The 26,101-nt window shown below is 33.6% G+C and overlaps 5 protein-coding genes across 9 annotated transcripts; 2 read left to right on the top strand and 3 right to left on the bottom strand.

Moving 5' to 3' along the window:
- Nucleotides 1-601: 601 nt before the first annotated feature.
- On the top strand, nucleotides 602-26,101 carry LOC114878661 (uncharacterized protein C1orf112-like). Of its 4 annotated transcripts, XM_046285679.1 has the most exons (14): nucleotides 602-744; nucleotides 12,871-12,929; nucleotides 21,594-21,686; nucleotides 21,777-21,923; nucleotides 22,005-22,222; nucleotides 22,493-22,650; nucleotides 22,809-23,002; nucleotides 23,106-23,251; nucleotides 23,393-23,519; nucleotides 23,582-23,747; nucleotides 23,929-24,160; nucleotides 24,289-24,616; nucleotides 24,714-24,914; nucleotides 25,251-26,101. In XM_046285679.1, exons 3-14 carry the CDS (start codon nucleotides 21,597-21,599, stop codon nucleotides 25,860-25,862), a joined length of 2,619 nt encoding a protein of 872 aa, XP_046141635.1. In that variant the 5' UTR covers nucleotides 602-744; nucleotides 12,871-12,929; nucleotides 21,594-21,596; the 3' UTR covers nucleotides 25,863-26,101. The 4 variants fall into 4 exon arrangements, with proteins under 4 accessions (XP_046141635.1, XP_029048562.2, XP_046141636.1 ...); XM_029192729.2 differs by lacking the exon at nucleotides 12,871-12,929; XM_046285680.1 differs by lacking the exons at nucleotides 602-744; nucleotides 12,871-12,929 and adding an exon at nucleotides 13,807-13,851.
- On the bottom strand, nucleotides 835-3,669 carry LOC114878664 (gamma-soluble NSF attachment protein-like). Its single transcript, XM_029192736.2, has 9 exons — nucleotides 3,445-3,669; nucleotides 3,167-3,358; nucleotides 2,937-3,004; nucleotides 2,783-2,867; nucleotides 2,658-2,675; nucleotides 2,384-2,591; nucleotides 2,062-2,310; nucleotides 1,750-1,992; nucleotides 835-1,682 (listed from the first exon to the last, which is right to left on the bottom strand). Exons 2-9 carry the CDS (start codon nucleotides 3,214-3,216, stop codon nucleotides 1,452-1,454), a joined length of 1,152 nt encoding a protein of 383 aa, XP_029048569.1. The 5' UTR covers nucleotides 3,217-3,358; nucleotides 3,445-3,669; the 3' UTR covers nucleotides 835-1,451.
- On the top strand, nucleotides 3,785-5,202 carry LOC114878666 (DNA polymerase epsilon subunit 3). Its single transcript, XM_029192741.2, has 2 exons — nucleotides 3,785-4,135; nucleotides 4,250-5,202. The coding sequence occupies exon 2, from the start codon at nucleotides 4,272-4,274 to the stop codon at nucleotides 4,608-4,610; it is 339 nt and encodes a 112-aa protein (XP_029048574.2). The 5' UTR covers nucleotides 3,785-4,135; nucleotides 4,250-4,271; the 3' UTR covers nucleotides 4,611-5,202.
- LOC114878663 (E3 ubiquitin-protein ligase LRSAM1-like) lies at nucleotides 5,205-9,404 on the bottom strand. 2 transcript variants are annotated; one of them, XM_029192734.2, is made up of 13 exons: nucleotides 9,019-9,404; nucleotides 8,518-8,760; nucleotides 8,037-8,447; nucleotides 7,926-7,955; nucleotides 7,541-7,642; nucleotides 7,353-7,461; nucleotides 7,122-7,283; nucleotides 6,956-7,055; nucleotides 6,645-6,888; nucleotides 6,449-6,574; nucleotides 6,180-6,374; nucleotides 5,911-6,114; nucleotides 5,205-5,825 (listed from the first exon to the last, which is right to left on the bottom strand). In XM_029192734.2, the coding sequence occupies exons 1-13, from the start codon at nucleotides 9,091-9,093 to the stop codon at nucleotides 5,700-5,702; spliced, it is 2,127 nt and encodes a 708-aa protein (XP_029048567.2). In that variant the 5' UTR covers nucleotides 9,094-9,404; the 3' UTR covers nucleotides 5,205-5,699. The 2 variants fall into 2 exon arrangements, with proteins under 2 accessions (XP_029048567.2, XP_029048568.2); XM_029192735.2 differs by lacking the exon at nucleotides 7,926-7,955.
- LOC114878662 lies at nucleotides 12,939-19,733 on the bottom strand. Its single transcript, XM_029192733.2, has 9 exons — nucleotides 19,672-19,733; nucleotides 19,389-19,596; nucleotides 18,337-18,885; nucleotides 17,481-18,257; nucleotides 17,098-17,422; nucleotides 13,707-14,034; nucleotides 13,500-13,623; nucleotides 13,275-13,435; nucleotides 12,939-13,193 (listed from the first exon to the last, which is right to left on the bottom strand). The coding sequence occupies exons 2-9, from the start codon at nucleotides 19,572-19,574 to the stop codon at nucleotides 13,133-13,135; spliced, it is 2,511 nt and encodes an 836-aa protein (XP_029048566.2). The 5' UTR covers nucleotides 19,575-19,596; nucleotides 19,672-19,733; the 3' UTR covers nucleotides 12,939-13,132.

The raw sequence follows: 26,101 nt of genomic DNA, 5'->3' as shown, positions 1-26,101 counted from the left end.
AAGTGGAGTTCACAGCCATATGACAATAGCATACCAAATAATCGAAATAATAACAGAGTATAGACAAAGAATATTACTATTTAATATTTACTAGCACTCTCTATTAGACTTTTAACAATACATAACGTTCTAATATTTCCTATTAGGGCGGTAAAGATATTTAAATAGTCAGTAGTATTTATCCATCTATAGTCACTAGTTCAAACTTCGACAACAGAGGAATTTCTATTTCGCGCCAATTTTATAAATACTTTACAACGAATAGTGCAGAAAATTTTTAAGTTATTATAAAATTGGATTTATTTTATTTTATACATGCGTAAACGATGAATTATTTGAACTAAATGAAAAAATTTAGTTTCAAATTTGTTAGTCAAATGTGTGTATAGTTAATTATCAATGTTCCCAAAGTAACTTTTAACTCGTTTAACAAACAGAAGAAGAAATCATAATTTTTATTATAAATTAAAAGCAATATAATTATAGATATAAATATAATATAAACATAATTTTTTAAATATATAAATTCGATACTTTTCAATTCGATTATTACATTCGATTTCCGTTTTGGTATATTATACATGTCATTTCGCGGCAAACTTTCAAAGACGCCGGGTGAAAGGACGTTCGTATTTTACAAATTGTGCCCGGAATGTGAGAATATTTTGTTAAATATAATTTTATAATTTCTTGAAGATTTGCTGTGAAAGAAAATAATGCATGCAACTTTGAAATGCAGAATTTGTAAGTAAAACATGTGATGTTACATTTTCGTTTGATATTCATAACCTCTTTATTGACGTACACATACAAATGAGTCTATACATATGTGTGTTTATGTTTTTACAATAACAGTTTATTTTGCTACATATGTTTGTACAGCTGTAAAGTAAAATTATAGTATTAAAATATTTGTTTTGTACATGCTTCGCATTAACAAAACATTTTGCAATTATACGTACACACAGATATTCACTAAGGATATTTTGAGTACATACTAGAATTTACAAAACTGATATTAATATGTGAACAAATTATATTTTAAATGCTGTTTTCTTGTACTGCATGGAACATAAGTGCATATATGTTACACATTTATTTCCTGTTGTAGGATTCCTTTATATAAAGAACTATATTTAACATATTTTATGTAACTGTAAATTTCATATAAATGAAAATTTGTCATAAATATCATATTTCTAAGCATAAAGTATTAACTATATATGTATAAATATAATTTTCATTGAAAGTATTTTTACTAAGTCAATAATAAATGTTTCAACAAGATTTACAGTTATATATGTATGTATATATAAGCATGCCCACAAAAAATATTTTTCAGGCATTAAATATATATCTCTGCGTTAACACGATATAGAGTACCTTTTACAAAATAAAATTTGTTTATAATTTAAGACATGAGTTACGTTGGTTTTAATAAATATGATCAATCAACATAAACCACCTTCGTAATCGTCTTCGTCCTCTTTTTCTACATCTTGTGAAGGTGCTTCTGGTGTTTCTTCTTTTGTCACTGTATCTTTAGATGATGTAGCAGTATTTTCAGACAATGTTTCAGTAGTATCTTCAGATGATGTTTTAGTAATATCTTCAGATGATGTTGCAGCATTATCCTCAGATGGTATTTTAGCAGCAACTTCAGAAGTTTTAACACTCATATTCTGAAAAATTATTTAATCGGTTGTATTGTCAAGAATAGATGTGAATTGATAGGAACTCATTACTTACTTGAATTTCACTTGTAGTTTCTTCAATTAATTTTGATGCATTAGGAGATGTATATGACTCTGCTGCATTTGCTCGTACTCCTGGTGGAGGCATTGTATATTCTTGTTGAGGTAAAGGTAAACCTCTAGCAAGTTTAGCATATTCTACATCCATATGTTTGATAAAGGGACTATTTAAAGCTGCTCTTGCAGCATCCGCATCTTCATTGTCATAAGCTTGTAGTAACATTTCTAATGTATTGACCTAAAGATGAATGGGTTAAATTTTCAATTAGATAGTTTCAATTGAAAGAATTGAAAATACATTTTATACCTCAGGAGCTTCACAATAATTTCCCCATTCCTTGAAAGCTTTCTCAGCTGCTACTTGATCACCTCTAGCTAGCTGTACTAATACTAATGCTACTGTTAATCTACCAACAGAAGGCGCATGATCTATCTGTTGATGCATTCCAATCTCTCTGCGAACTGCGTCTGCTGCTTCATCGTACATTTGTAATTTTACTAACAATCTTGCTACTTTACTCATGTATTCCGCTGCTTGGCGCGGACTGTCCTCGCCCTTTATTAACAAATATATTGCATATCACTTCTAATTACATTTTTATTGACTATGAGAAAAAGAAATATCTTACCATAACAATATTAGCAGCACGTTTAAACAGTTCTAATGCTTCTTGCGGTTGAGTAGCTTCCATCATCTTTCCTGCTTTATCAAGCACAGTTGCACCTGATTCAGGTGATCCATGCATCTGATATAAAGAACAAGCGCTGTGTGCTAGTTTTGGTACTTCTGAAAGATTTCCCATTTCCTTGCAGATTAAGAGAGCCTGTTCAATACTCCTAAAACATTTGTATATGATAATAATATATCTTATAAAATATAAGTTGGAATTTTAAAGCACTTACTTTGCAGCATGAAACCATCTTTTATATAATTAATGTTAAGGAACAATTGCATTAGTAAAAAAACATTAAAATAGTAAAATGTCTAAAATATTTCATTGGACAAGTATTTATTTTAAAAAGGATACGCTCTGTTCTCCTTATAACAATCAGAAGCTTTCATCAAACAATCCTTACATTGTTTATAAGATTTTGCTATTCTGAAGCAAGTTGCTAAAACAATTAATAATACATATTATATTGGTATGACATCATGTTATGATTTATTTATATGCATTATACCTGCAGTAGTATATTCGTCGGCCGCAACTTCGAAATCGGGTCTCCATTTTAATAGTGATGTTTTTAAGCTATAATACAGATTTGTCTTACTTCGTTTATCAGGTGGATCAATAAAAATTAAATTATTTTTACACTACGACGAGTATATATTATGAATTTTGTATAAAAAAATTGAGGAAATTCAAATTGATTGTTGACAGAATTTTCCATAATTTATCATTTCACAGTACCTTTTTTCAGCTTGTCGTATGTGAGCATTTCCTTCTTCGATTTTTGACATTTTTCTCCGAATGGTGCTTTCGTTTGATTTTCTTTAAGTTCAATAAATGTAACAATCAAACTGTCAAAGTACAGATCAGTGTAATGTTAAACGTATCTTGTCAAATCAGACTGCAGACGACAAATCCTTCGTGCTATACGAACTAAATGTTAGTCCAGTTTAGTGGAATATATCTATACATTATATTGTATATAGTATACAACAGTTCTGAGGGCTCTGGAGTCTTACCATTTTCTTATCGTTTCCTACTTTACCGATATAATATGTATGCACCACATTAGCGGAAATGTCAATCGTTATTTGAAAGAATTAAAATACTTATTCTTATTCTTAGATTATTGTTTAATACTAAAATATCTTTTACTTCAATAATAATTATGTCTTATATCCTATATATAAGATATAAGTAACAATTAGAAACAATATAATATAAGTGAAACCTACTACTGTACCTGAAGCTGCAATTAATGAACTATTTCAAACAATGAATTTTGTACATAGTACACGCAAGACTTATTTATAATTATTTACATATTTCATAATACAAAAAATAGTTAGCTATTTATACATATAGTTAAAACTATTTACATAGATGGTGCTGAAAGTGATGTTTGTTGATCATAACAATGTTGTATCGGTACTTGGAAAAACAGAAGCATTATTGTTAATATCATTGAAATTTAACATTAATAACTACTGCAATCAATTTTATGATATTTTGATATTGCAGTGAGTCTTATAAATTGAATGGATATTCGTTTGCATTGTTTTCTGTTTGTTTCGCGTGTATGAGCAATTGGACGCATTGGCGGGAAATAAGAAGAAACAGCTTATAAAAATTTATTGTTTTTACTTTGATTTCAGTTTAATTTAGTACGATTAAGTCATTATAAGAACACGACATCGATTTTACGACAGGGTAATTCTGATTTTCTACCACTTTTATCGTTTTCCAAATATATCGAAACATAACCTCAAGTGGTGTATAGTAAATAACCAATTCATTATGTGATCAACAATATTATTTCTGTAGAATAAATAAATAATATCGTCCGATGGCAGAACGACTCGAAGATCTTAATTTACCAAATGCGGTTGTAACAAGAATTATAAAAGAAGCATTACCAGAAGGAGTTACAGTAGCTAAAGATGCCAGAACGGCGGTAGCCAAAGCATCTTCAATATTTATATTGTACTTAACATCATCAGCAAATATAATTGCCAAAAAGGGAAATCGTAAAACGATAAGTGGCTCGGATGTTATTCAAGCAATGACCGATATAGAATTTGATCAATTTATTGAACCACTCCAGGAGTCATTAGAAAATTTCCGTAAAGCTCAGAAAGAAAAGAAAGATGCAACATCTAAAAAAAAAGCAACAGAAAAAAGATGAAGATGATGTAATAGAGGAGGAAGATGGAGGAAGGGAAGTTATGGTTTATTGATATGTATTATACATATAAGAATCATACTATTTTATATGGTTATTATATAAGTTTTCCAAGTTTGCCACATTCTATTTATTACTCCTAAATAAAAGGTAAAATATATTGATATAAAAAACTATTTAAAAGTATATAATTCTGTTCCATTTCATCAATGCTTTTTAAAAAAAATTAAACATCTAAAAGTTCTTCATTTGAAACTTTTTATTGATACTTCTTTTTATTTCAACAATTTCCGTTTTATTAATACACATAAATGAATAAAATTTCAATATCTTGTTGATGGATACTTTTAAGATACTATATTTAAGAAGTGAATTTTTATAAAAAAATGATCTTATATAAACTATTGTTTACAAAAAGCTTGCACTATCTTCAGTATTTGCATTATTAACTCTTAACCACCATAATAGATTAAAATGTCATCATTTTTATCATATAAGGCTATCGTATGTACAGATATGTCAGAAATTATTTTATATAAAAATTGATATTTGTAGTCGAGTGTTAATAAATGCAATTTGCTAATTTTTATTTTCAGACGTTTAATATTTTCTTATTTGCATTGTAGATAATATTTTAAAAAAGGTTCGTAATTTTACGTACAATTATTATAAACTATTTTGTTCTCTTAAAACACTATTATGGCACTGAAAAATAACATTAGAATTTGAAACTCTATGCACCTAATACAGACCTTACTTTTTCAAATCGTGTTCCAACAAGAATTATATTTTAATGTATATTTAAAAGATCATACTATAGGTAAATTATAAAATGTAACAGATATATAATTAAAAAACAATTTTTATGGGACAACTATAAATATGATGTTTTATGAACTACCAGTTCTGTAAACGGGAATATCCAAAATATATAAATATATGCTATAACTTAGCTCCTTTTGTATAAACTTTCAAATAATAAACGCATATAATTAAAATAATTAAAAATATAATAAAAACATAATTAAAATAATAGAACATTAAAGATAATTAATCTAGATGGTACTATATATAAAAAATTGAGTTGATACTTTAAGGCTTTATAACGTGAATTTTGTGTTCTATAGTACTTCTACACATTGGACAATCTGAAGAAACCATATTTGCACAACCTGAACAGCAACAAAGGTGTCCACATGGTAGAAAAATTACTTCACACTATAACAAACATAAAATCATATATAAATTATGTAACATTTAATATACTATAGTTACGTTTAAATAGTATGAAAGTTATGCTTACTTGTAAATCAAGACAAATCACACATTCGGCAGTATTAATACTTTGAATAGGATTCGATTCTTCGTAATTAGAACTTGTACATGCTTCTTCGGGCGGTGCAGAAGGTGTTACAGGTGTTCTATGTTCGTTAAGTTTTATTTCTGCCAAATAATTTTCAACCGCAAGTCTTATAGCAGCGCGATCTGCTTCACAGTGTATTCCGATCTATTGAAAATACACACTTCAATTCAGAATATCAAGTATCTATCGTATATATTAAATACACGTACAGTTTCTAATTGCTCATCAGTAAGATCCGGAAGTAATGATGGTAGGGAAGCTAAAAATGGCAAATAATGTAGCGCTCCTGCTATCGCAACATGTCGCACTAGCATAGGATCTAGCATTTCTAATAAACCCTGAGGTCGTGCTTCCATTAAAGACTGGTACTGCATCAACCAAAATTGACTGTTTCTTCTAGAATTCTTTGAACATAAAATATAATTTCGAAAAATGTTACCATCATAGAAGTCGAAAAGAAATTTACATTGGTACATACATTGATGGTGCGTTGGTGCTCAATATTATTAATCGTTTCTAAAAGTTGATTTCTTCTGCTTTTCTGTTGTTCCAACAGATTCATCAGAATAGCGCTTAAAGCGACCCTTTTCTCAGCTATTTCATTCTGTTGTGTGAAATAATAAAATATTTTTAAAATAAAATAAAAACTTTCATGAATCATTGAAAGTACATACCAACTGTTGGTTCATTTCTAGTTTTCTTTTCTCCAATTCAATGTTTGTAAGAGCAGCTAATTGCAATTGTACCAAGTTTACTTGTTGCACAATACTCCACGAACGTGCGTCGCTACGTTCCAATAATGCAGCAACAGCAGCTTTTTGTAAAACTTCATCTTGTTTTAATGTATCGACTAAATCTTGTCTGTTCCTCTCTTGACTCTGCACTATTTGTGCTAAATGATCATTGTTTCTAACTTCTCTGAAATATATATGTACATTAACTTTGTACTTTTATTTATAATATTATTCGTTAATGTTCTACTAACAGTGTGAGCAAAGATTGTGCAGCATAATCTCTGTGTTTACTATATTCTTCTAATTTTCTGGTTCTATGGAGTTCTTCTTCCAATAATTTCTCCATTGAAACTGTAAAAATTATAGGAACATACAATTACAATAGCAAAGGAAATAATGTACATTACGACTACTTACGAAGAGTATCTTTTGTACGAAACATGAACTGTTCTGAATGACAAGATAATAATAATTGAATTTCTTCTTGTTTTTCGCGTTTTAGTAATTCCGCTTGACTTTGTCTTTCCTGTTCGCTATTTCTCAGAAATTCCTTAATTACGTTATTTGCTTCTTTTTCAGCTAAAAGTAAAGTTAATATTTTTTATCTTTTGGATAGACAAATGTGTTCAAGGAATACATTAATTATACCATTATAAATATAAGATAGTAAACGTGCACTGTTAGAATTTCTTTCTTGTTGTACTTTTTGTAATTCGTCTAGTAACTGTGATTGTTCTAAAGCAAGGTCTTCCAAAAGCTAAAAACCGAAATGTTTTAGTGCAAAAAATGATAATTTCATTCTACTCAGTTATTAATTAACTAATTAATCTCAATACCTTTTTTCTGTGTTCTTTCAACATGGAATGAATTCCAATTTCATATTCCTGTTGCTGTTTCATATTTTTTTCAACTTCTAATAACGCGTTTTGACGATGTTCCTGCGAAAGTAAACTTAACTTTTAAATCGTAATCTTCTAATTATGAACTACGTTTTTAATAAATTAAAATATTACACAAACAATTATTTTGAAATAACGCAAGCAAAAAATTAAACATTGCTTAAACTTGTTATAATGATACGAATACGTAAATGAATTAGTTGTATTTTAAAACATATAACAAATACTTAATAAATCAAAATTGAGTCTCACAATGACTAATAGTAAATGTGCAATGAGACATATTTGAAAGCGTAATAAAATAAAATAAGCATCCACATGCCTTCATTTTTGCTAGCTTCTGTAATGCTGCCTAAAAATAAAAAAATGAAAATGTTTAAGACACACTATGCAAGTGCAACATCAATATGTAGACTCCTTTATTATATGATACCTGTACATCATGATTCTTATTATATGTTCCTTGGGTATCATCTGAACTTGTATTTTTTGACAATTCCACATCTGAAACAGATTCTTCTGGCAAATACTCAATGCCACTTTCATTAGCCAAAAATGCTATGATCACTACTGTGCCTCCGTATAAAATATCTTGAGGTGGATACGACAAATTTAATTCATCGATATTTAATTGTGCCAATTGTTGCGCATAGCCAAGGGACTTAGGAAGTTTATGAAGGGATTTATTTTGACTAATGTCCAATGTAATGAGCTGTTTTAACGTTCCTATCGCTTCTGGCAATTGTTTCAAGTTATTCCTTGAAACATTTAGAATGTTTAATTTACTTAAGTGCACTATTTCATTTGGCAGTTTTCTTATATTGTTGTCTTGCAAGTAAAGTTCCTATGATGCATATTATAATTAAAAATATATATATAACAATGACAATACGTTTAATTGGAATTACGTATACCTTAAGAGAGACAAGACACATTATGTCTGGTGGTAAATTGGTAAATTCGTTTCCATGAATATCTAATACAACAAGTAATGACAAATCACTTAAGGCACCTCCACCAGAGAGTGAAGTTAATTTATTACTGTACATCCATAGCACCTTCTTCCTGAATACTTTACATAGCGAATAAATACCAGATGGCACATGCTTTAAAGCACATTCGGATACATCAAATATTGGTTCTGGATTTTCTCTAGCCTATTGTAATAATAATAAATTACATTCATGTATGTATCATTGACAATAAGTATAGTAGTTTATATCCTTTATATCGGTATGTATTAAAACTGTGTTTTTAATATAAATGTTACTAATATTAAAAAGAAAAGGCAATGCATGATTATAATATTAAAAAGGTATTATTCAAAGATTATTATATGAAAAATTGAATAATCAAAATTGATGAAGTCACAAGGAAAGAGATTGATTAACCTCTACTCATTAAAAAACATATACCAGATATAACTTGTGTTCCAGTCGTGCTTTGTAGTCGACGTTAACCTTGTTCCCATGCTTTCTTGGTAGAGACATTATTAATAGTACATGTCATAACAATAAAAGAATATTACGATTTAAGATCATCCTGTCAGATTAGTATCTATCGAATCAGGAGCACGTGATTTCGTGTACTTTGCAAATTTATAATGAGTACTTGTCAAATTGACAGGCAATTGATAAAACGCGTGAAACAGTAGCGTATCATGTTTAAAGTTTTCGTGGAAAATTGTTTTGAAAAATATATTGCATCATCCCATAAGTAATGCGGTTTTTCTTTATTGGTCCAAATGAATGATGCAATATATTGCAGTTACTGTAGAATGTTTTCAGTAATTTTCTGTCGGCTTAACTGCCCCCCAGACGTGAATATAAGCGTGAAAAAATAAATTTTATCATGGAAGTATCAAAAGAGCATTTAAGGCAGATTTTGCTTTGGGAATTTCGCCAGGGCAATACTGCTGCAACAACAGTAGATAAAATGTGCAAAATTTATGGTGCAGGCATTATGAGTGTAAGCCAAGGTCAAAGATGGTTCCAACGTTTCGTTCTGGAAATTATAGCCAAACTCACTCTCAAAAAACCGCATTACTTACGGGATGACCCAATATTTCTTACAGTCTTAAATTTTAAATAAAAATTTAAATTATTTTAAATTAGTTATTATATAATATAAATGTCTGGCAAAATTAGGATAATAGAAGTCTTGTTTGTGTAAGGTAGGGTTCTAAGTGAGAAACATTATTAACAACAATTCAAGTATTTTATTGAATTATACATTACAAAGGAATAAGTTATAAACATCGTATATTACATTAAATACATGAAAATAGAAGTTGATTCTATTTTCAAGTATTTAAAATGTTGATCAATTCTCGTGTATTTTAATATCTGCAGTAATTAACAGCGGTTTCTTTTCACAAATTATTGGTTTCATAGTTTCAGATGATTTGAAATTCTACGATATGGTTACATATTAACAATAAATATTCCGAAAAATAGGCAGTTGGCATGTATGTATGTACAATATCGAGCACAGTCGGTTTCATTAATAATAAATATCAATTCAAATTCTCCCATGTAAAGGATTAAACGGAAGCGGTGTAAGAACCACATCGTAGCCTTTAAACGCTCTAAAACAGAATGCTCTTTTTAAAATTGGATAATATACTAGATGATGTGCTTTTGTCGTTTTATATATTATAAAAATACTGAAAGGCACTTTTTATAATTGTTTCTTTTGGGCCTGTAATGAAAATTAAAAACATACATTATATATGTATGCTGAAAATGTCAACGCGTCTAAAAGTTATAAGACAATGCTGTCGAACTTCGTTGACGAGCTGCTAACGGTTACATCGAAGCTTTGAATATGATATTGAACAGGCCGAAAAGAAACAATTATACAAAGTGCCTTTCAGTATTTGGACTTCTTATGTTGTAAACATCCTAAATGGTTTACATTTCTTATGCTTCTGGTAAATTCATTTTGGTAAAGGAAAAAATTGTTCAGAATCACCCCAGCAACCCCCCATTTCCGGGTGTTACGCGAGTTCTGGGACACCCTGTATATATATTTTGTAAAAATTTTAGTTTATTTCCTTTATTGTGCATATATTGTTGTAATTTTTTCCATTCCATTATTTTTATTTTTCTAAGTTTTGAATAAGTAAGACCATGCATACGTACATATATAGGGATCAAGTGCTTGTGTATCTTACCGATATCATTTATATGTGTTTGTAGCGACACCAGCGATCGCGTGGCGTATTAATTAACAGACTTCGAAAAGGAGGAGGTTACTCAATTCGATCAATATAGGTTTTTTTTTTTCTGTGTATGTTCACCGATTACTCCGAGATGGATGGACCAATCGGAACAAAACCTTATGCATCTTGTAGGGTATGCCTTCCGATTGGTACCATTAAAAAAAAATTTTTCATTTTTTCATTTTTTCATTGTTGTTGTGGTGATACGGTAAGGATTCGGGTAGTGATCTTGTTTTATTAGTAATGTACGCAGTTAATCGTATGCCGTTGCGTGCCACGCGGCCGATCATCTGCTACCAGATGTCGCCCGGCGCGCCATCACACAACATTGTTATTGCAAAATACAGGAAGTTTATAATCTCAAGATTAGACGATTTCAATAACCTTTTAATATGTTGTCGAGGGCATGATTCTGAACAACTTTTTCATTATGCATAATTAACGGAAAGTTTTAGTTTCTGAGATATTCGTGAAAAACTATTGTTACTACTACATTGAATTCTACGTATGCCTACGTGTCTCTACCGGTGGATGAGTTAGCATGCAGTCGCCGATTCTCTACTGTTTCTTGTATATGTGTATACTCTTCAAGGCATGTACCGATTGCGATGAAACCTTTCACATTTAATAAGAGATATTTCCGCGATGATCCCACTTGCAAAAATGTATGGAACTTGTTATCGTTAAAAACTATCGTTATTGCAATTAACCAACAAGAACGGTAAACCACCGGGTATACTTCCGAAAGGCCCCATCACCCCAGGACATCCAAACTTCGGATTTATAGTAATTGAGGGACGAGAAATCGAATGAGACCATTTTCAGAACTGGCAAACACACCGTTCTCAAGATATACAGTATTGCCACGAAATAAGCAAGTGGCTCGGGACCGAACCGTTGCTTATTTCGAGGGAGGTAGCTATTCGGCTTGACTTTGTTCTCGAAACGGGACGATAGAGAACGCGAGGTAGCGGCAAATCATAAAGTGATCGGCCGAGCAGCGATGTTATTTTTTGAACAAGGATAGAAAGCATTATATACATATATTCCATCCTTCTTCTACTAACCGATGTCACTGCTCAGTCGAGCGTGAAAATTACCCTAAACATCGGCTTCGCGCTTTCATGGACCTCTCACTCATTTCTCGTACCTCTCACTTTGCGGGCGACTTCAAACAAAGAAGAGGGGATAGCGACTTGTTTATTTCGAAGTCGAGACCACTTGCTTATTTCGAGGCAATACTGTACAGGGTATTCTAAAAGTGCGGAAACCCCCTATTACCTCGATAAGAACGCATTTTCACGGAAAATGACTAACCTAACCTAGGTTAGGGTTAGGGTTAGGGTTAGGGTTTGGTTAGTCATTTTGCGTGGAAATGCGTTCTTATCAAGATAATAGGGGGTTTCCGCACTTTTGGAACATCCTGTATATTTCGAGAACGGTTTATTTGCCAGTTCTGAAAATGGTCTCATTCGATTTCTCGTCCCTCAATTACTATAAATCCGAAGTTTGGTTGTCCTGGGGTGGTGGGGCCTTTCGGAAGTTTCCCCAAACCACCTTACGACATCCTACAAATACTGCTTGTTCCATTAAAAAGTGTGAAATAAAGTAATTTTTAACAAAAAGTGCAACCGACTTCGAAATGCACTAAAAAATATGAAATAATTTCTACTTTATTTATACAAATACCCAACAGCTATTAATAAAACCTATTTACTCGTTAAATAGTATACTAAATACATTTCAACCTTTTCGGAGGCGGCGCAAAATTAAAAACTTTTCTTCTACCAGGAAGATCCTAGTTTAGGCGTCGGCAACCTATCAAATCGTTATTGGCAGCATCGTATATTCGGGTATTTTTAATTTTGCGCCGCCTCCGAAATGGTTGAAATGTATTTAGTATATGTACTATTTAACGAGTAAATAGGTATTATTAATAACTGTTGGGTATTTGTATAAATGAAGTAGAAATTATTTCATATTTTTTAATGCATTTCGAAGTCGATTGTATTTTTTGTTAAAAATTATTTTATTTTCGTTACAGCATTACTACGGGAATTTGAAGGGCCTGGATCGTAGTTGACCGGGGAAGCCGATAATAAGGTAGAACTAATTCGGATATTTTATTTGCTAACTCTATTTCATGATAATCCAATATTGGCTACGGGCTTAGATTATTGTTTGATTTTAAGCTTTCCTTTCCCTTTCTATGTAAGGTTCTTCTTAACAGTGTTTGTCCGTATTATTCAAAGTAGCCAGCAGATTCCTTACAAAAGTATCAACAATTTATTGAATATTACGCTTAGTCATAAATCCTGAGAAAGTTCTTTCTGTCTTAGTCGGTATTCCGTTGGCGTAAGCATACCCCTGAAACATGACTTTATAAATGTAAAGCTACAAATTGATGTTATGATACATTATAAACACATTGTGGTCAAAATTTCAAACCTTAAGACCGTGTCAAAGGACACGCAGATCCCTTTGTCGCACATTTTCCTATAAAGATGCCAACATTCTTTTTCCTTATTCGTTTGGAATCGTGGTTCTGTGGATGTAGATTGTACAGGTTGAACAGTTTCTTTGGAATGTGATACAAAAATAGATTTTACCTAGGAAAAAATTTGTGATAAATTCATATATTGAGAAGCGAGAATTAATATAATTAATAATTACATTGGCGGTGATATTGTTCGTGGGGGTTTTAATTTGTTGCCTTGGAATCTCCATTTTCTGTTGAACAATTCTTGGCGATTCTTGGATTTTCGTTTTCGATAATAACGTTTGTTTTTCTATTTCTCTGAAATACATTTAAACAAAATTCAAGCGAAATTTTTGAAAATTGAAAAAATTACGAATAACATTTATTTTTTTTATACTCACAATCGTGACGAGGTGCTACGAGTTTTCAATAATTTTCTTTTTTTGTCACGTAAATCACCAATAGGCACGGCCAGACATCTTTTCTCGCGATCGGTCAACGGAACGTCGAGTGTCTCCTCGGCATCGTGGATCAGCGTCAGAACAGGTACGGTCACATCAGATATTTCCGTTCTCCAAGAGACTGTTTCTTCGTTCGAGGACAGGGTACCGCCGTTTCCACGGTGGCTAACGATCGCTAGTCGTGGTTGCGTTGTTTTCTTCTCCTCCTTTACCTGAGGTTGTTGCTCTTTCGACGAGTCCTCGTCGAAGGAATCTTTCTGGAACGAAACTGTACAAAGAGTAATATGTATCTCGATCTTTTAATTGAAATCCACCGAATTCGTAATTCAAATGATATTCGAATAAATCACTCGATTGCGTTTTTATTCCATATTCTTGGACGTCCTATACCTGATCCAATTGAATCGAGGCAATATCGACTGTAGAATTTTATAGTCACGAATAAATGTGTTTACCGAGTAACCTAATTTAATGGCCCTGCATTCGCAACACTTGCCCGTTTACAGAAAACTGGGCCAAACGATATCTCCTTGTCATCGATTTAATTTCACGGGTCTAAACGAACATATTTTTATTACCAGTTTATACATATGTATTCTGAAAGAATAAAACAAATGATGAAAGTTTCAAAATTATAAAACGGATGATTCTTAATTCTAGCATGATTAATGGCAATTCTGTCGAGATCACTTAAGATATCTCATCGGATCATCTTCAAACGTTTATGATCTCTTGTGTTTCGTATACAATCGTGTTGATGATTTACAAGGATCGAACAGCTAACCTCCAAGGGTGTAATTATTACAAGTCAATTTGCATAAGAAGTTTCAATGAAATACTTTGCTTCAGGGTCAGTGGCGTAATACCAAGAGAAGAAGTTTGGTCGATTTAACGTGTTCGATACCCTTTATTATCTTTACGGGTTTCGTGTCGTTGCACGATAGAAGTTCCATTTAATTAGCGATGGTATTAAAAGGAACAAAGTTGCGGACACTGGGAGAATTTACAGATTCTAGTCATAGTTGGAATTTCCTATGAGAAGTATGAGAACAATTCGGGAGAACAGCAAGGGAGATTCGTTGAATTCACCTAAAGTGACGATAAGAAAGATTATTATATTTTCTGAAGTCGAAACGATTTGTTTTTTTTTAACACTTTACCGACCGGTAGCGGTTGCAAATACTTCCCTGACACCGGCTCTGTTTCGGCAAAGGGTAGGATTAAAAAAATTATATAAATAAAAAATGTGGGAGCTTACAGTACAATCTAACAATCGTAACTCAATAATAGATAACAAATTATTGGTTGTCGTGGCAACCGATTAATAGGTTACCAGTCGATAAACTCCGGGGACAAAGAACCGATTAATAGGTTACCGGTCGATAAGTGTCGCGCACGACCGGTCGATAAAGTGTTAAAATTGGAACAACCAAATTTATTAAATTATTCGAAGTGTATATTTTAGAATAAATGAGTAGAAAATATATCTTCGTATTGAATAACTCTCAAGTATGATAATCATATTAGTATCTGATTTCTCCAAGTAAAAGCAAAGTTCTTTGTTTAGAGGTTAAACAAGTTTCAAGTACTTGAAACTGTTCACTTGTAACACATCGGTAAAAAAAATTAGCAATCTAAACGATCGGTAAAAGTTGGCCGAGAAATTCGTGCGGATAATGATGAAAAAGTAACGCCGACGATCGTATGTATTCTTTTTATTGCGTTTAGAGACACCAACGAAAGGTGGATATTTGGAAATTATTTGCGGCATGTGCAGCTCGCGTGTCTCGCGTCGCTTCTAATTAACTCGTTCAATTATCATTCCACGGTCGTCTTTGCACGCTCCGTGTGTACGTGTGTGTGTTATTAAATTCCTGCACGATATTCGAGTGTCGTTACTTGCAATTTCTCTCAACAGCTTTATCCAATTGTACGATATTTTTTTATGAACTGTTAAATCCCTTATCAATAACAGAGGGCGGTATGAAAGAAGAAAAAAAGAAGAAAAGGATTTATAATAAGATAGTTTTAATTCAAGAAAAGGTAATTATTTAGAAGTTGGTCCTCCTCACAGATTTTCATGACCTTGAAATATGTTGTCAAGGTCATCATTCTGAACAACTTTTCCCTATACATATTACCGCCGCTCGGCCTTAGTTTCCGAGATATTCGTAAAAAACTGCAGTTATATTTATGTCACCAGTAATACACTGTATTCCGGGAAAAATGGAGATTGAATGGTGATTGAAAGAGTGAATGAAGTGGTTTGAGGTTAGGGTTAGGGTTAGGGTTAGGGTTAGGGTTAGGGTTAGGGTTAGGTTTGGTTTAGGTTAGGTTTAGGTTTAGAGCGTACATGGCGTGATACGAGAGCTAATATTCCTCGTTATGGAACTCGTACGTCTCATTACGTGGGATATATAGCTGAGTTTTTATTCCGACGTCAACATGATGTTAATGACCGTATAATGGCATTTTTCGACATTATGGGCGAAATGTTTCCGATTTCTGACAAAACACAAAATGAATAGTAAGTATACAATATATAAAAAGTGAAAGAAAGAGTAATTATAACGTGAAAAAATCAAAAACAAAAACAAAACCCTAACCCTAACCCTAACCTCAAACCACTTCAATCACTCTTTCAATCACCATTCAGTCTCCATTTTTCCCGGAATACAGTGTACATACACTCAGTCCCATCGAAGTTGTCGCAGTGAAGTTGGCGCGCTAACGCCGCCGCGGCTAAGGCCGAGCGGCGATAACATGTACGATGAGTCCCATCGAAGTTGTCGCAGTGAAGTTGGCGCACTAACCCATTCACGCCATGTAGGTGACAACTTCACTGCGACAACTTCGATCGGACTCATCGTACACCGAGTTGCATTGAACTTGTCGCAGTGAAGTTGGCTCCAGATTTACTGACACATTCACGCCGCGTCGGTGAGCCGATGGGCGAGATCGACTCACCGACGCGGCGTGAATGTGTTAGTGAATGTGTAGCCAACTTCGCTGCGACAAGTTCAATGCAACTCAGTGTACATAGGGAAAAGTTGTTTAGAATGATGACCTTGACAACATATTTCAAGGTCACGAAAATTGGTGAGGAGGGCAAACTTTTAACTAATTACCAAAGATTTTTGCAAATATCTCGGAAACTAAGGCCGAGCGGCGTTAACATGTATAGGGAAAAGTTGTTCAGAATGATGACCTTGACAATATGTTTCAAGGTCACGAAAATCGGTGAGGAGGGCAAACTTCTAAATAATTACCCAAGAAAATTCTTATCATATTATTATCGCTATATTATTATTATAAATTATTCTATATATACCTGATTTGATCGGTTTCCTGGCACTGCACAGCGGATTCATCGACGTTTTAATGATCGACGTGGTGGGAAGTTTGCTGCGTAATTCGTTGATTAATTTGTCGTCCCTCGGTGAATTTTCAATGTCACTGTCACTGTCAGCCGAACTGACAAGAGATACCATTGTGACGATATCAATAGTCCTGGAATCGATCGAATTTCTTCCACGACCGGACGATCGGTGCCGTGATTTTCCTTCTTCGTCGGTTTTACCAGAACCCCAGTATCGCCTTCTCGCGCTCCTCGAGCGCCTCTTCAACGGCGCGGACCTCACTGATCGTCCTGCAATCTAAACGAAAAATATTAATGAAAATATTTCTTTTATAAAATAATTAAAATTATTATACCTTCGTTGTATCTCTCCTTTCGATCCCACTGTTTCTACGATCTATCTCTAATTTATCTTCCTCTCTACCCTTTCCCGAAGCTCCATTAACGGCTGTATCAATCACAATATTAATTTGAACACGATTGGACGAATTCGTTTCTACGTGTCTCTGTGGCGGTGCAGAGCTAGTTCTCCTAGGTCTTTGATCTATTCTCTGAATTTCTATCTTCTTCGAAGGTGGGTTTCTCTCGTTCACCGAACTACATCTAACTTCCATGCTATTATTCGTAGTTAAAACTTTATCGATCATTGAATTATCATCCACCGTGGAACTAATAGTTCTTTTAATCGTTAAATTACACTTGTTAACATCGTTCGTCTTCTGAGTCATCATTTTATTATACGCCGAGGAATCTTTGCTTTCGAGAATATTTTCTTTCGCTTTGCAATCTCCAGTCGTTTTTATTACAATTTTGTCGGAAACGCTTTTCGTAATTACTGGTTTATTCGTCACGTTTTCTTTCGATTCTGTTCTATTTTTTTCTAATTCGCTCGTCGGCGATTTAATTGGGCCGAGGAAGGCTCTGTTGGTACAGCTACGAAAACTCGCACGCTTCTGTTTGGCCGATGAAAAATCCTCCTTCGACACTTTCTCAACTTCCAAGGGCGAGTTTTCGATTTTAATTAACGGCGACGCTTTCGATGGAACACGAAAAGTCGAACAGTCGATACTCGTCGAGGTCTTCTTCTTGGAATTTTCAAGATACCCCTCCGTGTTCGCGTTTCGTAATATTTCCTTAAACGAATGAAGAACACGGTTATTGAAAAAAAGAAATCATAAAACGACGGATTAAATAGTTTCAGAAAAATTATACTTTATCTATTTGTTCCTTTTCCACTTCACAATTTTCCTTCCCCATTTTCTTTTCGTTTTCAGCAATTTTATTTACATTCAACATTGCGATTTCTCCCACATTGGATCGTTCAAAACTTAACAATAAATCGTTCCGAGTTTCTTTCTTCATAGATTGACCTGCGGATCGGGTCTTTGATATCCGAATCACTTCGTCTGGTATCCTTCTAGAATTTTCAGAAAATGAAATTTTGTATTTCGACTCTGGAGACGATGGAGCAGTGACGGTCGCGTGACTCGACATCTCAGAATCGCATCTGTCTTCCAAGGTTTTGTGCGCTAAGAATATGTTTATATTGGCTTTGTTCTCCTCCCGGTGTTTCCAGGCGAGTCTCAGCCTCTCCGCGAGTTCTTGTCTGGAGCAAAGGATCGACGGCTTGTCGATCGCGATGAACCCTCTGGATCTCCCGGTGGCCGGCCTGGATCGTCCAGGAATTTGACGAGCCACCACTTCAACTTGCTCCACTTCTCTCTCATTTTGATTACGATTCTCCTTCCAGGCGATTCGAACCTGAAATTCATATCGCATCACCATATTCCAGGGTGAAAGGTATTAATAATTCCTTCAGAAGTTAAACAATTAAATTACTTGTTCTTCTCTACTATGATTTAAAATATCATTATTTATTAAGTTGTATAATAAATTCCCGCCTTGTTTTTTGTATTTTGTTTTTTTCCCGCAATTTTGTGTTTTCTACTTCAATTTTTCGAATTAATTAATTGGAAAAAAAATTCATTTTCAAATGTCGCGAGCTGCTTTCATAGTTTTTTGACCACGACGGAAGGCGAAATAGAGCAGATTTCGAAAATGAATTTTTTTGCCTTCTGGAACTTCCATTTCAAAAGTCTGAAAATTGACTCAAATTAATTAATTCGAAAAATTGAAGCAGATAGGTTTATAGAGCAAGAATGCGTATAGGTATATATTTCACCTAACAAAACAACAAAATTGCGGGAAAAAAATAAAATACAAAAAAACATGGGAATTTATTACACAACCTAATATCATTATACCTTAGGTCTTTCCAAATTGGGTTTCGCGTTCGTTCCACGTTTGCCTCGAGCCAGTGGGCTGACACAAATCTGCAAGGATTTCTCTTCCTCCGCTGATCGTTGTCTCCTGATGAATTGTCTTCTCGGCGCGGCTGGTTGCAAAGACAATTGTCTGACTGGTCTCACCGATTTCCCAGACTCTGACATTCCGACCCTCTGAAGCTACATTCTGTAATATTTATTATTTAAAAAAAAAAAAAAAAAAAAAAAAAATGATATAATAATTATCGTTCGAGGTACTCACTCGACGCGTTTGTTGTTTAATAGGAAGATGGAGGACGAACGAAGTTCCATCCTGATGGTGGCGCGAGCAAACGCCGACTGACTAACTTCATCCATTGCCCTCTGACACGATCGTTCACCACCACTGCCATTTCACCTTCGTGTTACCCTCCTGCTACGTGCAGTTGCTGCTTCCACCTACTCCCAGGCTACTAACACCACGTCACCTTCACCCTCTTCCAGCGTGGGGTGGTTGAACGATGTATTGCTCCCTTTAATTCGAACGACGCCCGATACTGCCGCCGTTTTACGAGTAGGCATGGGATCGAGTATACACGAAATAATATTAATTTTTCAGATTTGATTAAGATTCTTAGTAGTAATTGATTGATTTATTCGCTGGAACGGAGGATGAATCAATCAATTTGAAGCTTGGCGCTTTTCAGGTGATTCATTGTTTCTTCCAACGAAGACTAAGAGTATCGATGAAACGTTTATGCAGTCATTTTCGTCAGGCTTTAAGCTTCAATTTAGTCATCAAATTGATGTCATCAAATCGTGGAAGATTGTATACATATTTTGAAATCAGAGCAGCAACCCAATAACATTCGAATTTTATTTAACTGGAATTTGGGCTTTGAAATTGAATTAGAGTAAATATAAAACATGATCCTATGTCTATTGATGATTTTTCTCTGTTTTCACTAATTTATAGTGCATCGAGGATTGATAGAGCTTCGAGCACCCTGTGCTCGATAGGTTATGGGTGCTTCTCAATTTCCTTTTCCGTTTCGATGAAGTTTTTCAAAAACCTGTCATCCAAGCAGAGAATTCGAATTCGACCAGCAGTCACATGGTATTATTGATCAAAACTTTACCTATCATCTGACAGGTTGTTGTCTTTAGTTACCATGGCATCGCCGATCATTCGAATCCGTTCTTCTCTTTCTTCCTCGTTCCTTCGTCCGCCAAGTAACTCTCTATCGGAGGATTTAAACGAGAAACTTTCGCCCCGGGAACTCGGCCACGTCGAATAGCCGAAAATTAAGAGAGCCCGCCCATTAGCGTTTGCAGGCTTAATTGCACCTCTTATCAGCGACTTCGATGTTCAGGGATGGACAAACCGATGAACGACTTCTCGGTTTCCATTTACCAATCTATCCTATTCTTTCTTCTGCTAAACTTCTAGTAGATTAATTTTTTTATTAATAGTATTTATTGAAAATATTTGTAAGTAATCGCGAGAGGTGTACGATTAATTAGAACGACTGCCGGCTTTGATTCATTAATATTTCAGTAATTATTCAAAAGGGCCACTTTTATTGTAACAATCAATCTATTGATTTAAATTCAATTTTCATCATTGATTTCATCATTGATTAATATTATTTATTGAAATTATTTGTAAGTAATCGCGAGAAGTGTATGATTAATTAGAATGACTGCTGGCTTTGATTCATTAATATTTCAGTAATTATTCAAAAGGACCACTTTTATTGTAACAGTCAATCTATTGATTTTAATTTAAATTTAATTTTCATCATTGATTTCTTTTGTTCGTTAGAAAAATTGTTTTAATAGTTTTTATGGAAAAGTTTATCCATCCCTGTTCCGGTTCCTGGAGAAACTGCTGTCTATCGTGCTTGATCGGCACCGGATAGTTCGGCTTGGAAAGCTTGCCAAGAAATTTTCGAGGCCTCGTTTCGCGATCGAGCCGTTTCATCGCGATTGATAGACACGTTGATTTGCCTACGACACGAGAAACAGCATTATAAATTATATCGCTAACCGTTTTAGAAAGAATCATCTCTTCGGTAGAAATCTAAACGATTTATTTAAATAGAATTTCGATGCAAGTATCAGCTCGTATATCGGCTTCTAACGCGAACCAACTATCGTAAAAATAAAAATAATTATTCCAAATATGAATTGATTAATTTACAGAAAATGGCAGACGAGAATTCATTCAATTCGCTGTTAGAAGATTCGTTCACCGATTTGGATATATCTCACGAAGATCATTTCTCGAAATTAAAAATATCCTTTTTATATTTTCAAGATACTTGTATTTATTTTAAAATACCATGATTATTTGTGCAAATTTTTCTTAATTAAAATAATATCCACGATGCCGTGGAGAAACTCAGAGAAAGGAACGGTGTGGAATCCTTCCAGTTGGCTCTGCAAGGATATTTATCCGATGATTCAGATAATTATTCGAATCTATTAACTTTCAATAAAATTCTTCCTCCGGTTCATCACTTTTTATCCGAGGTAAATTAATTAATTGGACACAGTTAAATATTTCTATTTTTTTTTTTTTTAAATACCTATATTATACATCTTCGTTTGAAGACTTTGAAGGAGATCCCTGGTATAATACACGGAAATGCTGAAGACAAAATGGAAAATGTAAAACGAAAATTACTTATGTGCCACGAATTGCTGAAGATCGAAGAAATATCCATGCATCGTATGGCGCAGTTTCAGGAAAGATCCGCTAGCAGTTTTAAATCCATATCAAAGAATCTACTTCTTTCGATTAAATTAGTCTTCGAGCATTGTCGAGAGAGGTGAGACAAATACTTAATTACTTTTGCTAATGATGCTGAAAAATCTTCCTATTCTTTTCTTCTAATTAGCAACCGTTTAAGACGACGATTAATTATTTTAAGTACAATTATTATATTCGAAATAGAAATATTTAATTTCGTAGTTGATCATCTTCTTTCTCAAGAAATAGCGTAAAACTTAATCAGCCTGCAAATCTTACGAAGTAATTTTGTTTTTAAGCGAGTCGACGTGTTTCTTCTCTGATAATAGGGTGAGCTTTTTCTTTGCAGTAAGAAGTTGTACGAAACTTTATTCGAGGCTGTAGAGAAAGAATTAGCGAGCCTCTTTCGCAAGGCGAAAACGAACTTGACTCTATTCACAGTCATTTTGAACTCTATAATGGTTTTCGACACGGACAAGGAATCGGAAACGGAACTGTTGATAAAAGGTGAGCGATCCTATTACGTCTTAACGATTCTTTAACCCGAACGATTCTTATTCTTTATCGAGTACGTCAAACAGGATAAAAAAGACACTGTTGCTCTGTTAATTTTCTCTTCTTCATTTATTATCATTCTTTTATATTCTTCTTCTTTTTTTTTGCAGTGATTGATTCTATTGGGTCATTAATCACTATATCGCATGATTTGAATCCACATACGTTCGTAGAAACATCCAAAAGTTTTTGTGATATGGCAATCAAGCATCAACTTGTGGTGAAGAGAGTTAATGTGGAAAGTGTAACTTCTCATCTAGTAGAAATGACGGAAGATGTAATTAGAACGCTTTCATTATTTCAGGTACATTTTAATTAATATTATATGTGCTTATTAATTGAAGAAAGGATAATTATTCAAGAAATAAAATAAACCTTAAGTTTAATATAATTCATGTTTGATTTAGGATTCTTCCAATCCAATCGAGGAGAGAAGCATCAAAGTTGTTGGTCGCATATTAAAAATATTGGACAAATTATTTGCAACATATTCATCCGATATAAACAACGAAATTCTTCTCCATGTAATTGAACTTCTTTTACAAATGCACAGGTATTCAGTTGCAGTCAATTCCATTTTTAATTTTTAAATATTAAATTATCCAAAAAATTATTATGATTATCAAACTTTGGGAATGGCTTAATATATATATATATGTTAACTGGCTTATTTTTTATTATTCTCCACAATCAGGTGTTATCCTTCGTGTGAGAAAGAAACGCAGACTGATAGCAGAACAATTAATTTGCTGAATTTACACATTTCAAGGAGTGTTGAATCGTTTCTAAATACTGTCTTTAAAATACCCCATTTCAAACAGGTTCGTTTTTTTACTTTTATTCAATCACTAGTTCAAAGATTCACTTTTTAATAATATTTCAGGCATTCTTCGAGTATGGCAATCAAACAAAAATCGATAGATTAGGCTATCATTTATTAACAATCAGCATCATGAAGAAATTAATTAGTATGCCATATAAACAACACTGTAATTGGACGTTGGGCTCTGAATCAATAATTGATATCGCTTTTACAAACATTAATGATAGTAAATATTTCTGAATTCTTTTTAACATGAAAACAATTCGTCTGGTCTATAATTTATTTATACTTCTCATTAAATTTTAATATCTGAATCTTACCATGTTGCACTTGCAATCATTTCTTTCATATATTCTAATTATTTGATTACATTTGTCATGATGCTTATATTTAATTCCCTTACAAAGTACAGGAAGAGATCTGCATGGGTCAAATAAAAATACAAGGTGCTCATGAAATTGGAGAAAGACCAGGAAAAGCTTCTCTGTACGAAGCCACCTTGGTACCAATCTGCAGTCTTATCAGTCAGATTCCAGCAGATGGGTTTCATGCTATGGAATTAATTTTGTTGAAGCATTTGCTAAGCAATAGGCTTTGGAGCTCTTTGCTCAGCTCAGATGTTTGGTGTTTTATTGGCCGGTTTGTAAATCATTTATTTCTCTGTTTGAGACCAGTGGTTACGTTTCAGTTCTTTAATTCTTTAATCTCTTCCTTTTAATAGAAATTAATTATAGATCTTGTTTTTTAATTTCAGTTTTGTTTTTCAGCATTGGTTCATCAGATCTCTGTGCCAGCCACGTGAAATATTTATTAAGAGTCTATGCCGCTTTGATGAAACGCAATAACAGCCTTGAAGTAATCATATTGGAGAACCTAATCGGAAGACTGTACAGTTTATTGGCTGAAGAAACAAGACACAACATTCTGATGGAATTAGAGGATCTTGAGAATCCTTCGTGGATACCTCTCGCGCGATTTTTACCTTCGAAAACGAAATTGTTTTTGCAAAATCAGTTGGCTTGCGTGCTTAATGAGATTCCTAGCACGTTCATAGAATTGCAGCGACAACCGACTGTGCAAAATTGGAATCGTATTGTAAGTTACGGTTAATTAAGGTAGTATTCAAATTCGTGCAATTTGAATTTCAAATATAGAAAATTCTAATGATTTCAATCTTTCTTCTCTTCGCAAGATGACACTGACGTCCATGATTGGAAAACTGAATTACGCGGGCGAGAAGAGTACAATTGACATTCTGTCTCAGATATGGAACTCAGTTGCAAACACCATTGAAAATTGTGAAGGAAGGCAACTGGATATATTGTCAGAGTTCGTGTCGAAATTATTCAACGCCATGGAATCTGAAACAATTCAAGACGATATGTTCGTTGCAGTAAGTATATTTCTTCTTTCATTTACACTGAAGAAATTAAAATCAACTTTTTCGTATCTCGGGATTTTACATTCAAATAAATCAATGACCTGGGTAATTTCATGTATATATTTGAGTGTCTAATTTTTCTTAATTGTAATACTGTTGTGTACGTTCCTTGAGTTTGAACCACAATTGACCGAAGTCTACTATTGAAAGATTAATGTTAAATCTGAGGGACGAATACATGAAATACTAAGGTTATGAAAATTGTCTATCCTATTCTATATAAGCAATCATATCTTTATCGATTTCACTTAACCAACATTATCGACTAATAGAATTTTATGATTTCAGATTCTAGAAGCAGTATTAACATCCTTCCCATGCCTTCCACCGCACGTGAAGGTGATCGCGTCGCATTATTTAAGAAATAGTATTAATTTTTTCGGCAATTGCATGGTTAGGAGCTCGTACGCGTTAGCAGAGCTAAATTGTCGGCTACTAGAAGATGAGAATCCATGGGTGCGACAAGAGGCTCTGGAGTCTTTCGATCATGTAGCCCACATGTGTCCGAACGAGGACCTCGTTACGACAATGGCTGCTGCTGTAACGAAAAAACCGTCCTTAAATGATACTTTGCCGGCTTATCTTTCCGGTACAACTTATCTCGAGCTACAAGATTTCTCGGATGTTAAACATTATCTGCAACACGTGGCCAGAAATTCTCTGAACATTTGTCACGTTTGCTGCAACTACGAGGATTCCCAGAAAGAAGAGAAGCTCGCAAAGCTGGAAACTCAATCAGTGGGAAACCCATCCGTGAATGATCTCGATAAACATGTAAATAAAATATGCGATGAGTTAAATGGCATCATAAAAAAGCAGGATGAGATTAGTAATGATGCTTTACAAAAGCTACTATCCACTTGTATAGAAATAGCAAATCTGATCAAATCGACTAAATGACTCTAGACTGTTTAATGCCAATTATTACTACTTGTCCATCATACTAAATTTTAATGAGATAGAGGTCTATTGTTTGTATTATCTAACTATCTTAAAGTGCTATTTTATGGGTCTATTCTGTGAGATTAACCATTCTCTCAATTGATTTAAAAATAAATAGTAGTTGTTTGTTATATTATATAAACGGTGTATAAACGTTAATTATAATTTAATTGCGAAATGAAATACCTTTATTCTGA

The sequence above is a fragment of the Osmia bicornis genome, chromosome 5 (genome assembly GCF_907164935.1).
Source record: "Osmia bicornis bicornis chromosome 5, iOsmBic2.1, whole genome shotgun sequence".
In the NCBI taxonomy this organism is placed as follows: Eukaryota; Metazoa; Arthropoda; class Insecta; order Hymenoptera; family Megachilidae; genus Osmia; species Osmia bicornis.
This window is presented reverse-complemented; position numbering and strand designations above follow the sequence as displayed.

Excerpts from the sequence above, each read along its gene's own strand:
- LOC114878662 (XM_029192733.2), bottom strand. The coding sequence starts at position 19,574 with ATGTCAGAGTCTGGGAAATCGGTGAGACCAGTCAGACAATTGTCTTTG. Across the intron at positions 18,886-19,388 it reads CCAATTTGGAAAGACCTAAG|GTTCGAATCGCCTGGAAGGA; the intron begins GTATAATGATAT and ends TATGAATTTCAG. Across the intron at positions 18,258-18,336 it reads AAAAGGAACAAATAGATAAA|GAAATATTACGAAACGCGAA; the intron begins GTATAATTTTTC and ends CATTCGTTTAAG.
- LOC114878661 (XM_029192729.2), top strand. The coding sequence starts at position 21,597 with ATGGCAGACGAGAATTCATTCAATTCGCTGTTAGAAGATTCGTTCACC. Across the intron at positions 23,748-23,928 it reads TTTTACAAACATTAATGATA|TACAGGAAGAGATCTGCATG; the intron begins GTAAATATTTCT and ends TCCCTTACAAAG. Across the intron at positions 24,617-24,713 it reads TGCAAAATTGGAATCGTATT|ATGACACTGACGTCCATGAT; the intron begins GTAAGTTACGGT and ends TCTCTTCGCAAG.
- LOC114878664 (XM_029192736.2), bottom strand. The coding sequence starts at position 3,216 with ATGTCAAAAATCGAAGAAGGAAATGCTCACATACGACAAGCTGAAAAA. Across the intron at positions 3,005-3,166 it reads ATACGACAAGCTGAAAAAAG|CTTAAAAACATCACTATTAA; the intron begins GTACTGTGAAAT and ends TCTGTATTATAG. Across the intron at positions 1,993-2,061 it reads ATTATTGTGAAGCTCCTGAG|GTCAATACATTAGAAATGTT; the intron begins GTATAAAATGTA and ends ATTCATCTTTAG.
- LOC114878663 (XM_029192734.2), bottom strand. The coding sequence starts at position 9,093 with ATGTCTCTACCAAGAAAGCATGGGAACAAGGTTAACGTCGACTACAAA. Across the intron at positions 7,462-7,540 it reads TGAAAGAACACAGAAAAAAG|CTTTTGGAAGACCTTGCTTT; the intron begins GTATTGAGATTA and ends TTCGGTTTTTAG. Across the intron at positions 7,284-7,352 it reads ACTATCTTATATTTATAATG|CTGAAAAAGAAGCAAATAAC; the intron begins GTATAATTAATG and ends CTTTACTTTTAG.
- LOC114878666 (XM_029192741.2), top strand. The coding sequence starts at position 4,272 with ATGGCAGAACGACTCGAAGATCTTAATTTACCAAATGCGGTTGTAACA.